Here is a 12942-nt window from a genome sequence, read left to right as displayed (position 1 = left end):
TTATTATCTGAATGCCAATTTAATCACCCTACCCCTCAATGATTTTTTTTTTAAAGTAATGTTGCTTCTTTCTTGGTGACTATGTATCACAGTGTTTAAAAAATATTTTATAAGGCACTATCTAGGGTTTGGTTTCTCAAAGGCAGGTTTTGAGATTAGGATTTGAGGGTATATTTTTTAAGAAAACAGAGACCACTGACTGGGAGAAAATTTTTGTAAAGTATATATTTAATAATAGTCATGTACCCAGAATACATAAAGAACTCTCAAAACTCAGTAACAAAATAGCAAACAACCCAAGTAATATGTGTGCAAAATAATTGAACGGACACTTCACCAGAGAAGACATAGAGATTACAAATAAACACATGACAAAATACTCAATCTCGTTAGCTGTTAGGAAATGCAGATTAAAACCATAATGAGATTCCTCAATACTCCCATTAGAATGGCTAAAATTAAAAAGACTAATCATAACAAGTATTAGCAAGAACATGGAGAATAGAAGCCCCCATACACAGTTGGTGGGGATGTGAAATGATCCAATTATACTGGAAAATATTTTGGCAGTTTCTTAAAAGTTTAAACACCTACTGATCACCCAGCTAATCTACTCTTGGGTAATTATCGAAGAGAAATAAAGGTATATGTTAGTACAAAGGCTTGTACACAAATGCCAATAACAGCTTTATTTGTAATAACCCTCAACTGAAAACACTTTCGGTGTCTGTTAACAAGTAAGTGACTAAACAGATTGTGGCATAGCCAAACAGTGGAATACTACCACTGAGCAATAAAAAAGAATGAACTGTCCATAGACAATGTGACACGGGTGAATCTCAATATAATTATGCCAAGTGAAAGAAGACAGACAGAAAAAGTACATTCTGTATGATTCCATTGATATGAAGTTCCAAAATGGCAAACTAATCTAGAGCAACAGAAAGCAGATCAGTGATTTATGGGAATGGGGATGGGGGCGAGGAGGGGCAGGAAACTTTTGGGGAGTGATGTTTGTGTTATCTTGATTGTGATGATGGTTCATGATTGTATATGTAAGTCAAAACTTTTCAAATTGTAGTCTCAAAATAACTGCAGTATTTTATATGCTAGTTATATTTCAATAAAGGGCTTTATTTTGTTTTTAAGACATCATTAACAGGCCTGAGGACTATTCCTCCAGAATATGGTAGATGGCTAGATAAAGAAGACCTAGTTCTTCAGACAATTCTTCTAGCTGCCTTTATTCTCATGAAAATCAGTGCTTTCTTTATAGAAGTTCGTGAATCACTCCTTGTCACTTGTAAAACTAAGCACATGCTCTTTCCTGGCATGTGAAACAGCATTACAATCTGCTTAGATAGTCTCAAAAAGTATGGATTCAGTCTCCAAGTCTTCCTACTACTAGACCCAGATTGCTCAGTCTTGTGTTTCTATCTTTCCACGGTGGAGGTTATATCAGGTTACAACCCATCCACTCCCCGATCGAGAGGGTGAGATCTTATCACATCTAGCTTTAGTTCCCCAAATTCAACTCATGTTAGAGGAAGAACAGCTATTCTACAAATATCCAGACAATAGGGAGGAGCTATCTCTGCCCCAAGACTACTCACTGTGTGGGTCTCTGCTAAGCACGTTACCGACTCTCTAAGAGAGTGAGGAGTCGAAATTAGCTTGCTTCTCTCCCCAGTCCTGCAATGGCTAGATGACAAGCACTACTTTCAAATCTTCCATGTTCTTTAGTGAAGATGAGGTACCCTGGAAGGTTCCCCTTTTAGAGCCTAGTCTGATTGTGAGTGTCAGATGAATATATGAGATTGCTTAACTCTCACGAGCAAGTCATGCCACCCTTTAGCTACAGACTATTTCACAACCAAGTAAGCAGAGCACACTAATCTTCTCAGGTATCTTCTATCTTTGAGCGTCCCTCAAACAAGGGCCTGCCTTCAGCCTTGGTCATTAAGAAATCTGATCTTTCATAGAGTTTAAAAGATAGAGCAACAACTCAATTAAAAGTAAAACACACCATTAATCAGAGGTTTCCGTGAGTTACAGCTCATTTTTTATTAACTTTAGGTCTAAAATAGGAAATGTTTTCAAAATGAAAATTACTAGAGAAAAATATATATATAAAAAAGCAAAAACAAAAAAATGAAGGGCTATTTCTGAAGACCTAGCATTCTGGAGATCAAATGAGGGTTCTTTAAGAGATGATGATTAATATTATCTAGAGCTTAGTATGTGCCAAGGTTTGTCCTAAATATCTTAAATCTATTAAATTATTTAATCCTCACAACCCTTATTTGAGGACAGTGCCTGTAAACAACCTTTTACCAATTAGGAAAATGAAATCCAGAGAAGTTAAGTGCTTTGTGCAACACATACAGAACGTAGAAACTGGTGTGATGGGGATAGACCCTGAAACAGACATACGGAAGTCTAACACCTTACATATAATAGAAATTCATTTCTCAGGCATAATAACTCACATTGGGAGCCCCTGGCCAGAGGCAGCGTTCCCCCAGGCTGTGATCTGGTGACCCTGACTCCCGCCTGGTCTGTCATTCCTTTAGAACCGTGTATGAATGTGTAGCAAACTGTACGGAAGGCACAACAAAGGAGGGTCCCCGTGAAAGTCCTGGTGCCCGGCCTGGCGTGCTTCACTGTCAGTAATGTTCCAGAATGTGGTCATGATATAGAACTACCAGCATCCAATGCTAAAACGTACAGTTAAACTCCATGTCCAGAATGGAGAGCAAGATAGATTCTGGGCAAGAGCTAGTTTCCTCTGCCATCTGTAATTCTGGTGCAAAATTACCCACTGGCACCCTTCCTTCCCACTCTCAAAACATACTTGCTCCTCTCGTCGAAGGAAATAGCTCCACCCAGTCAATGTACCCGTATTAAAAACTAGGATCTCTGAGTGTGGGTAGTCTCATGCCTTCCGGTCATGATTCCTTGCCGTCAGAGACCTCTGAATTAAGCAACAGCAGCAACAGCAAAAAACAACTCTCTCATCTAAGCAGTTGAATGCCTTAAAAGAAAAAAGACTGACTTCCCAAGAGAAAGAGGGAATTCTGCAAGCAGACTGCTTCTGGACTCAAAATGCAACATCAGCTCTTCCCTGGGCTGGGTCTCGAGCTGCGGGCCCACCCTGCAGATTTTGAGTTTGCCAGCCTCCATAATTATGTGAGTCAATTCTTTAAAGTAAATATCTCTTTCTCCTCTCTTGCTAGATAGATAGATACATAGATAGATAAAGAAAGAGTTATAAATATATCCTATTGCTTCTTTCATAGTTTACAGATATAACTGTTCACCAAGGGACCATGCTATTATGAGCTAAATGACTGTCAAAGTAGACACCCTGCAAGGCCCCTCTATAAGACAACGGAAAGGTAGTCCATCCTCCATGCCCCAGTGAGATGTTTCGATTTGTGTGCATTATTCTGTGACCCAAAATATTAGGTTTATTCTCTTTTTAGTGGCCCTGACTTAAACACAAAGTATTGAGATTTGAGGGACACACAGTAAATATTATTTATCTTCCTTCAACATGTTTCTAACCTCTTAGAAAATCATAGAGTAAAACAGAAGAAGACCAGTAAGTCTGATACCAGTAGATGTGGCTTATAACTGGTGGCTTCTAGATTCCCAAAGGTGGGTCTCAGAATGACACAACCATGCAAAGTCATGGCAAGGATGGACCCACACGAGGCTAGTACTACCTTTCTAAGCTTTGCAACCAGGCAGTTCTTCCAGAGGGAGCAGTGACCCTCTACACTTCGTCCCTCCTTCCAAATGTACCACACCGCTTCCTCCTTTCTGTGCAAGTAGGAAGAGACGGATGAAAAAGAGGCCAGAAGTGTTGTTCTGGTGGAGCTCCCTCCCCATGGAAGGCAACACTTTAGAAGAGAAAGCAACCCTCCAGCCATAGCACACCCCCTAAGAGCTACCCCTCTTCTATAGATGGGGAATTCAGGCTTAGCAAAGACAAGATCTGCTGTAGGTCACATCACTCATAACTGGTTTGGCCATAGTTCAAACCTGACTCTATCTATTGTGGGAGACTCCGTCCATGCACTATGCTTCACAAAATAACACTAGTTTTCATAGGAAATAGAGAACCCTTTCTGACATGCTTTATGCTAATGAAATATGAACTGAAGCATTTAAGGAGGGGGTACTGCAAATATCCACATTCATTCTCATAAAGATCATGGGCTGGTGGTTTAAAGAAAAAGATTCTTGGGGCACCTAGGTGGCTCAGTCGGTTAAGCATCTGCCTTTGGCTCATGTCATGATCCCAGAGTCCTGCAATGGAGCCTCGCGTTGGGCTCCCCTCTTCAGCGGGGAGCCTGCTTCTCCCTCTCCTCCCTGCTTCTGCTCTCTGTTGCTGTCTCTGTCTCTCTCTCTCTCTCTCAAATAAATAAATAAAATCTTTTTAAAAAACTTTTAAAGAAAAAGATTCTTATAACTGAATTAACCAAAGAAAATGGAAACAAAACAAAAAAGAAAAATAATGAAGAAATCTCAAATGTTAATTATTGTTTAGGCCTAATTATCATTTTCAGAAATAATCAGAATCCCCTCTCTCCTTGGTCTGAGCATCTCCCCATGATGATAGACCATATGCACCATTACTCTACTTCCTCTGACTGGCATATCCCTCTTTGGTCCACTTGGTGTCCTTCCTCTTCCTCACTTCATAATAGGCTCATTGAGGTTGCCACATGGAGTTGTGGTTCATTAATTTTCACTGCTTTGTAATGTTCCTAAGTGAATACATACTCTCCTCTCTCTCTCTCTGTATGTGGGTATGTGTGTGTGTGTGTGTATTTTTTATCCATCACACTGTAGATGGATGATTGCATTATTTCAATGTTTGCTAACACCATCTTTGCTTTAAAATACCTTTCAGTGGAGCCCTGGGTGGCTCAGTCGGTTAAGTGGCCAACTCTTGGTTTCAACTCAGGTCATGACCTTGCGATCATTAGATCGAGTTCCCCGTTGGGCTCTGTGCTCAGTGTTGGGCTTCAGATTCTCTCTCCCTCTCCCTCCAGCTCGCAGTTTCTCCTCTCTCTTAAATAAATAAATGAAGTCTTTAAAAAAAAAATTCTTTTTGGTGCCTGAGTCCTAATCTACATGTGTGCAAGTATACCCTTGGGGGGCGCCTGTGTGGCTCAGTCGGTTAGCATCTGCCTTCTGCTCAGGTCATGATCCCGGAGTCCAGGGACCAAGCTCCACGTCGGGCTCCTTGCTCAGCGGGGAGTCTGCCTCTTCTTCTGACCCTCCCCCCTCTTGTCCTTTCTCTCTCTCACTCTCTCTCTTTCAAATAAATAGATGAAATCTTAAAAAAAAAAAAGTATACCCTTGGGTCTATACCTAGGAGGGCAAGAACTAGTTCTTTGGAAAATATGGTATGTAACTTTATGAGAAAACTTAAAATTGTTTTCCAAAGTGTTTTTTAAATCAAATGCCTCCTACAAAATAAGAGTAAATTTTCACATTAATCTACATCTTAGCCAACAGCTGGTGTTATCAGATTCCCTACTTGGCAGGAAGTTGTGCACCCACCATGGACTTAATTTACATTTCCCTGAAGACTGATAAGGTGGATTTTCTTGTGCTTCTTTGTTATCGGCGTGTCCTCTTCTATGAAGTCCCTGTTAATATTTTTTGTCCTTTTCTATGTCTTTCTGAAAAAATTGACTTGTTGCAGTCTGTAAAGATTCTGCACATTAGGGGTGCCTGGGTGGCTCAGTCAGTGAAGCATCTGTCTTTGGCTCAGATCATGATCCAAGGGTCATGGGGAGATGGAGCCCCACATTGGGGTCCCTGCTCAGCAGGTAGTCTGCTTCTCCCTCTCCCTCTACCCTTCCCCACCACCCATCAACTACCCTGCTCATGCTCTCTCTCACTTTCTCTCTCAAATTGATAAATAAAATCTTTTTTAAAAAAAGATTCTGCACATTAATCCTGTTGATGCTTTGTGTGTTGCAGTTATGCCTTAGAAAGTTACTTCTTGATTTTTCACTCTCTTTATGTTTCTTTTTCATTGAAAAATTAATTTTGCAACAACTGTATAAAACATACTTTCAGGCAAGTTTTAAGCATCTTGTCTGAGAAATTTTTCTGTGCCTCAACATAGTAATATATCATTCTATACTGCCTTCTAGACTTTGTGATGATTTTCTTTTCTAAATCCATTATTCATGTGGAATTGCCTTTTATATGATGTGAATTATGAGTCTAATTTTACCTTTTCTCCCTCCTAAGTTCACTTAACACTCTTGGTCCAGCATCATTGATTTAAATGATTATGTTTTCCCCAGCCTACATCTATATCATCTGTAATTTATTAACTAGAAGGAAAGCCAATGGCTCCTCAAACAGGATGAGTAAGGATTGCTTCTTAAAGGATTGTTTACATCTGACTTTAAAATAGGGAGAGGGGCACTGGGTGGCCCAGTCAGTTAAGCGTCTGACTCTTGATTTTGGTTGAGGTCATGATCTCAGCATTGTGAGATTGAGTCGTGTCAGACTATGTGCTGGGCCTGGAGCCCACTTAAGATTCTCTCTCTCCCTTCATTCCTCTCCCCCCAACTCACATTTTCTCTCTCTAAAAAAATTTTTTTTAATTAAATTAAATTAAAAAGATAATAAAATAAAATAAAATAAAATAAAATAAAATAAAATAAAATAAAATAAAATAGGGAGATTCTCCTGAATTGTCTCTCAGGCCCAATATAATCACATTCCCTGGCTCCAGCCCCTTCGAAGCCAGCAATGGTGGGTCAGGCCCTTGTCATGTTGCATCTCTGACTCTTCTTTCCTTTGTCACACCACTTCCATGACCACAACTGGGAAAAGTTCTCTACTTTTAGAACCCATATGATTATATTGGGCCTGAGAGAAAGTCCAGAATTAGCAATCTTAATTCTTTTTGCAATGTTTGACTCCCATTTGCCATGTAATATATTTAATCGTTTTAGGAATCAGGATCTAATGAGTTTTGTGGGGCTGTTATTCTGAATACCAAAATGCCTGTGTCTGAGAGTGTTATCAAGGAACCCAGGAAGAAAAACACAGGTTTTATCTTGCTTGACACTGACTAAGAATTCATTGGTAGTAGAAATATCCTGGCTCTTCAGCCAGAGGGGCAGAATCTGAAAGAAAGAAAGAAAGAAAGAAAGAAAGAAAGAAAGAAAGAAAGAAAGAAAGGAAGGAAGGAAGGAAGGAAGGAAGGAAGGAAGGAAGGAAGGAAGAAAGAAAGAAGGAAGGAAGGAAGGAAGGAAGGAAGAAAGAAAGAAAGAAAGAAAGAAGGAAGGAAGGAAGGAAGGAAGGAAGAAAGAAAGAAAGAAAGAAAGAAAGAAAGAAAGAAAGAAAGAAAGAAAGAAAGAAAGAAAGAAAAAATAGGGACACACAGAGCTGTTGGAATGAGAAATAACTGACATGCATTTCGCATTTCTTTTTCTCCTGTGAAAGATTTGGCACAACACAGACCGGTACAAGAAAATCCAAATCAAGCAACTTATTTCTGTTTATGCAAATCTGGGGACCTTAGAATAACACTGTTGTATGATTCCTTGGAAAGTTGGTAAATGTATGGTGGGAAATCAAAAGAATAATCCTCATTAGCAAATAAAATAAGTCTTTATTATCCTGTGTTTTGTCACAGATGGATCGCAAGTATATAAACTTAAGAAGAGTCAGACACATGTATTCTCACAGTCTTAGTTGTATGTGATAAACAGTTAAATGAGGGAGAATAAATAGATCAAACTGATTGGAAATGCCGAACCACTGCGATCTACTAAAATGCGACCTCATCATACACGTGTTCAGGAGAGACTACTGAGGGGCCGTTGTTATTTGGTAAGAAAACCACCACCTGTGGAAAAATCAGAACGTTAGATTCTTGTAGTCTACAGTTGGGGGGGACGTCGTTGTCCCATATGCTTAGGAGCAATATGGCTGCTCAGCACCTTCCTTCAGAATCCTGACACCTGGTGGGTCTATGTTCCCATTCTTGTTTTAACCCTCCTCTCCTTACACCTCTTCAACAATACCAGAAATGACCTTCATACCAGAAAAAGAGGACTCTTCAGCGTCTAGGGACAGTTCTTTGGCTGAGTGTGGTTGGCCATTTCCCCCCATCTCCACCTGCGCTACCTCCTTCAAAGATGATAAAGATTTCTCTATGAAACAGCATTTCTCCCCTTTCTTTTCCTAATCTGCCCCACAAAAAGGGGACACACACAAACACATACACACATACACACAGAGAGAGAGAGAGAGAGAGAGAAAGACCCCATAAAGACCCAGAGTACTCACCTTGTTGACAGAACAGGCCACCCTGCATGCAAATATAGAGAGGGACAAAGCGATGCAGCCTTCCGCCAGAGAGAGAAACAGCATTCCAGTTAGCATGCCCTGTCAAACACACGGAAAATCCCCACAGGTTATAGAAGACAGAAAAGCGGGTGTTGGGAGAGGAAAGAATCGGGCAGAAGCTGTTGGCCAAATTTCACATCTGGGGCTAGTTCATCTACTTACAACATGAACCCTTTTCTTTAACAGGAATTCCTGAATTTTCTCCCAATTCAAATATACCAAATTAACAACTCGAGAATGGATATTATTAGAATTCATAGCAGCAATGTCCACAATAACCAAATTGTGGAAGGAGCCGAGATGCCCTTCAACAGACGAATGGATTAAGAAGATGTGGTTCATATGTGCAATGGAATATTACTCTGTTGTCAGAAAGACTGATTGCCCAACATTTGCACTGACGTGGATGGGACTGGAGGAGATTATGCTAAGTGAGATAAGTCAAGCAGAGAAAGGCAATTATCATATGGTTTCACTTATTTGTGGAACATAAGGAATAGTAGGGAGATCGTTTGGAGAAGGAAGGGGGAAATGAAGGGGGGGAAACGGAGGGGGAAATGAACCATGAGAGACTATGGACTCCAGGAAACAAACTGAGGGCTTCAGAGGGGAGGAGAGTGGGGGAATGGGCTAGCCTGGTGACTGGTATTAAGGAGGGCACGTATTGCACGGAGCACTGGTGTTATATGCAAACAATGAATCATGGAACACTACATCAAAAACTAAGGATGTACTGTATGGTGACTAACATTATATTAAAAAAGAAAATGCTCCTCTTTTCCTCACAGGCTCAAGAATGTCAGGTAAGCCCAGGCCTGTCCATACTGGCTTTTGTTTGTTTGCCTGTCTCCTCCCCACCTCTCATGACCGGTGTTGACTTCTTGGCTTACACAGCTCCTTTGGTCTTTCAGCAGCTGTGTCTTAGAGCAGCCTGCAGTTAACCCCGTGAACTTCTCCCTCACTCTGGTTGCCCATGCATTTGAGAATATGAACGCACACTCCCCCGTCCCTTCAGTTGGTTGCTCAGAATCCCTGAACATCATGGAGCACGCAGAACACCAGTTTTCCTTTTCCTCCTCAGATAGTTTTTAAAATCACAAGAAAACTGCCCCTCCGAGAACTGAGTTCTTACAGAATTTTCCACTCACCGACCACACATCAGGGCCTTCAGACCTGAATGGTATCGAAAAGCTAACTTTTTTTGCTCAGTGCTCCTGGCAAGATGCAAAGGCCTAGATCCCTTCGCCTTCAGGAGGGTGTCCAGCATCTACGTAACCAATGGCTGCGGTCAGTTCCATGGTGAGAATTTACAGAGGAAAATTCAGACAAAACCAGTTTACAGATTTCCATGATGAAGACAGGATATACTTACTATAAATAAACTTTCCCTGGAAGACCTCCATATCCTACTTCCATACATGACTAGTTCTTCAAGAATGATCATACTTGTGCCAAACCCTGCTACAATAGCACTGACCGTTTTCATTCCCAGGCTGCCTCGGATCTAAAAAGAATGAGAGAGATAAGCTGTTGCAAACCCTTCTCCTGTTCTTCCTGTGTTAGACTTGTTGGTCAGGGCCATTCAGCAGCTCTGAGTTGAGTTTGGGAATTTACTTGGGGATCTTCCCCAGTCTAAGGAAGAAGGATGGACCCTCCGGCATAGTTGCAGCTTTGTCTGCCTCAGGCTCAGGCACAGGGAGCATGTTGCCCATGGAAAGTCAGACAACAGCACTAAGCCCTTCATTCTTGCCTACGTGTCATGGAGGAACCACTTCTAGGGACAACCCGCCCAAACATTTGTAGGGTCCTTCTTTAGAGAACAAGCAGGTTTTGGTATGTGCCTTAGCCTTGTAGCTGAACAAGTCCCTGTTTCACTAGACCTACCCGAGCCTCAACAATGAGACACTTACCAGACACTTGGTTACTTTCCGTCCAGCAGCAACGGACAGTGCTCCAGAAATGAGGAACTGACCAAAGAGAGAGAACCTACTCAGAGCTTGTACCTGCACTCCCATCCTTACAACATCCTCCTGGCGCCCCCCATTCCCCTGCCAATATTATCTACCCAAACAGTCAGCCCACGCTTAGGACCTAAACAGCAGTGCATGGATTTTTGAGAGAGAAAGGTGAAGGTATTGCAGATACCGGAAAAATTGCAAACACTGGAACAATCTAATACTCACGGAGAAGGAACCCCATACATGATAGCCTATGTTAGTGATCATGCAACGTCGATGTCCATAGTCGTATGGAGAAAAAGGACTGATTGTCACACCCAGGCACAGTGTTAACAGCCCAGTGAGGATCTGAGCCACCTGGAGGGTAAAAGACATCCTTGAGGGGCAGCTTCTCAGGACGGAGATTCTCTCGCAAATCAGTGCACGTTAACTTCTCTCTCACCTCTGAGACCCCAATCCTGAGATGACCTCCCAGGAAGTTAACAGTCTACCTATCAAGTCTTTTTCCCCGTCCAATGCAGGACATTGACATTAGCCTAAAACTCTTTTTTCATGTAATTGCTACCTAAGTAGAGACAATTTTTAAAATTCCAGTGATGGACAGCTTCACAACATTTCTTTCCACTTCTTGAATCTATAAGGTTTGTGCCGTTCAGGATGGCTCCACTCAGTCCATCACAGTCAATGATCTAGAGAATTGGAGAGCCGTGAGGAAATCCCAGTCCCAACTCAGGAATTGTTCCTCTCCCCACAGCCTGTGCTCAGATCATGTGCCCACTCACCCCTGGGACCTGGGGCTGTCCCTTCAGGAAGAGCAGCAGACTCTTCTGCTGCTGGGAGGGTAAAACCCAGGTACCCAGCCGACGCAGTTGGGTTATACTCTCATTCTCAGGAAGGTTTATCGTGTCGTCCTGGGCTGTCTCTGCCTGCAATGTCCCTGCGTGGCTGTTCACACCAGGAAAGAAAACACTTCTCAGCATAGATTCACATTTAAATATTTTCCTTGTTCAATAGCAAAATCCAATGGCAGGGGATTTCGTGTCTCTGGGAAATGTACCACATTTTACTTCCATGTATGGATCAAGGCATAACCCAGATTTTTCCCATACCTACCCAAGCAGATAAATCTAGATTGAATTACAGCTTCCTATCCTCAGCAATGTACACACAGCTATTGATCTTAAAGCAGGGACTGCAGCCCTGTAAGACTGAAACCCAGATATTTACCTTTCCCCCTCATCTTTCAGGAGCAAAAGCAACTGCCCATTCACAGCAAGATTTCAAACAAGAGTTTTCCATTTACAAATTTCCTCTAGCTCAACTTATAGAGACCCCCATAGTCTAGGCACTTGTATCCCTCCCACTTAGATGCCTTCTCGGAGACAAAGCACGGGGTTAAGATGAGAAAAGATTTCTTCCTACCTTTGCATATTCTCAGTACACACAAATGGGTTATTGTCCCTTCTGGTGTGTGGTCTCTAACTTACAGTGTTCAAAGACAATGGCCTGCTCTGATGTATGATGTGTGAAGAAAACATTGCCCAGAGTCCTGTGTTGGCCATTTGTTTCCTGTGACTTATCTCATTCAACCTGCCAGATGAGTATCTGTGATGTTCTTCATCTTGGTAACATATCCTTAAGATAATAATCTGACTCCACTTCCCATGCACTAAGGACTTTATCAAAGCTCACACATGTTCTCAACACCAGCTCCTCCCCACTGCTGCGTTCCTCCTGAGTTCTGTGCAGAAGTCGGTGCATGCCACATCCTCACCTATTTGGGCCCATGCTACCCTGATTTTTATAAGTTTTCATAAACCAAAGATTTCCTGAAGCCCTTGTTTTCATTAATGCTATCTTACGTTATTTTATATGATCAGTGAAGTTGATTTTATTACAATACATTTTTAACTATGCAATACACTTTCCATATTAAACTTTCTTGTGTAGTGGAAATTTTTAACATAATCTATGTGAATTTTCTGGACTTGTAACCCAGGGCATACCCACTTCACTAAATAAAAGTGGTGCTGTTCTTCCATCTAATTCTAGCCTGATGCACCACAAGAAGTATTTCCTAGTTATTCATGGCATATGTGCCCGTGAAGGACAGTGATCGTTCATGTAGATTGTATCTCTCTCACAAAGTCATTCCTTCCACCCCTCAGCTGGTCCTCTTACAGGCTGGAACACTGATTCTCAGACATCAGCTTTCCACCAATACCCAACAGTATTTCCTCAATAAGAGTAAAAGCCCAGTGATGATGATGGTCATGTGTTGTATTAGAATACTTAGTCAATTCTACAGCTCCGTGGTCCTTGTAGGCGGATTGTCCACAGTATCCACTCCCGAGGGAAAGTGCTCCCTCTACTGTCACTATTTGGGCTAGCAAGTCCTTTTCAACATGATTAAGATGACTTGGGGACAGTTTTGGTTTTAGGCTATAATCCACACAGCAATCCCACAGGAATCCTCCTCTCTCAGACAAGATGTGTTGTTGTGAGTCTAATACTGACAAATCCCTCCTCCACGGTGTGAATCTTGTTATCACCATGCAGTTCCAGGGTTTTGTGCGGTCTCAGCCCA

At 41.7% G+C, this 12942-nt stretch overlaps 1 protein-coding gene and 1 long non-coding RNA gene across 4 annotated transcripts; one reads left to right on the top strand and one right to left on the bottom strand.

Moving 5' to 3' along the window:
* Positions 1 to 2932: 2932 nt before the first annotated feature.
* LOC103661315 lies at positions 2933 to 8925 on the top strand. Of its 2 annotated transcripts, XR_005837136.1 has the most exons (4): positions 2933 to 3189; positions 3300 to 3398; positions 7682 to 7878; positions 8584 to 8925. It is a non-coding gene; the product is annotated as an uncharacterized LOC103661315 (long non-coding RNA). The 2 variants fall into 2 exon arrangements; XR_005837137.1 differs by lacking the exon at positions 7682 to 7878.
* Positions 7638 to 12277, bottom strand: LOC103661316 (membrane-spanning 4-domains subfamily A member 4A-like). Of its 2 annotated transcripts, XM_008689030.2 has the most exons (7): positions 11778 to 12277; positions 11138 to 11300; positions 10581 to 10712; positions 10308 to 10364; positions 9770 to 9901; positions 8338 to 8436; positions 7638 to 7894 (listed from the first exon to the last, which is right to left on the bottom strand). In XM_008689030.2, exons 1-7 carry the CDS (start codon positions 11783 to 11785, stop codon positions 7817 to 7819), a joined length of 669 nt encoding a protein of 222 aa, XP_008687252.2. In that variant the 5' UTR covers positions 11786 to 12277; the 3' UTR covers positions 7638 to 7816. The 2 variants fall into 2 exon arrangements, with proteins under 2 accessions (XP_008687252.2, XP_040495100.1); XM_040639166.1 differs by having other exon boundaries at positions 11138 to 12277.
* Positions 12278 to 12942: the final 665 nt, after the last annotated feature.

Source organism: Ursus maritimus, unplaced genomic scaffold, assembly GCF_017311325.1.
Source record: "Ursus maritimus isolate PB19 unplaced genomic scaffold, ASM1731132v1 scaffold_23, whole genome shotgun sequence".
In the NCBI taxonomy this organism is placed as follows: domain Eukaryota; kingdom Metazoa; phylum Chordata; class Mammalia; order Carnivora; family Ursidae; genus Ursus; species Ursus maritimus.
This window is presented reverse-complemented; position numbering and strand designations above follow the sequence as displayed.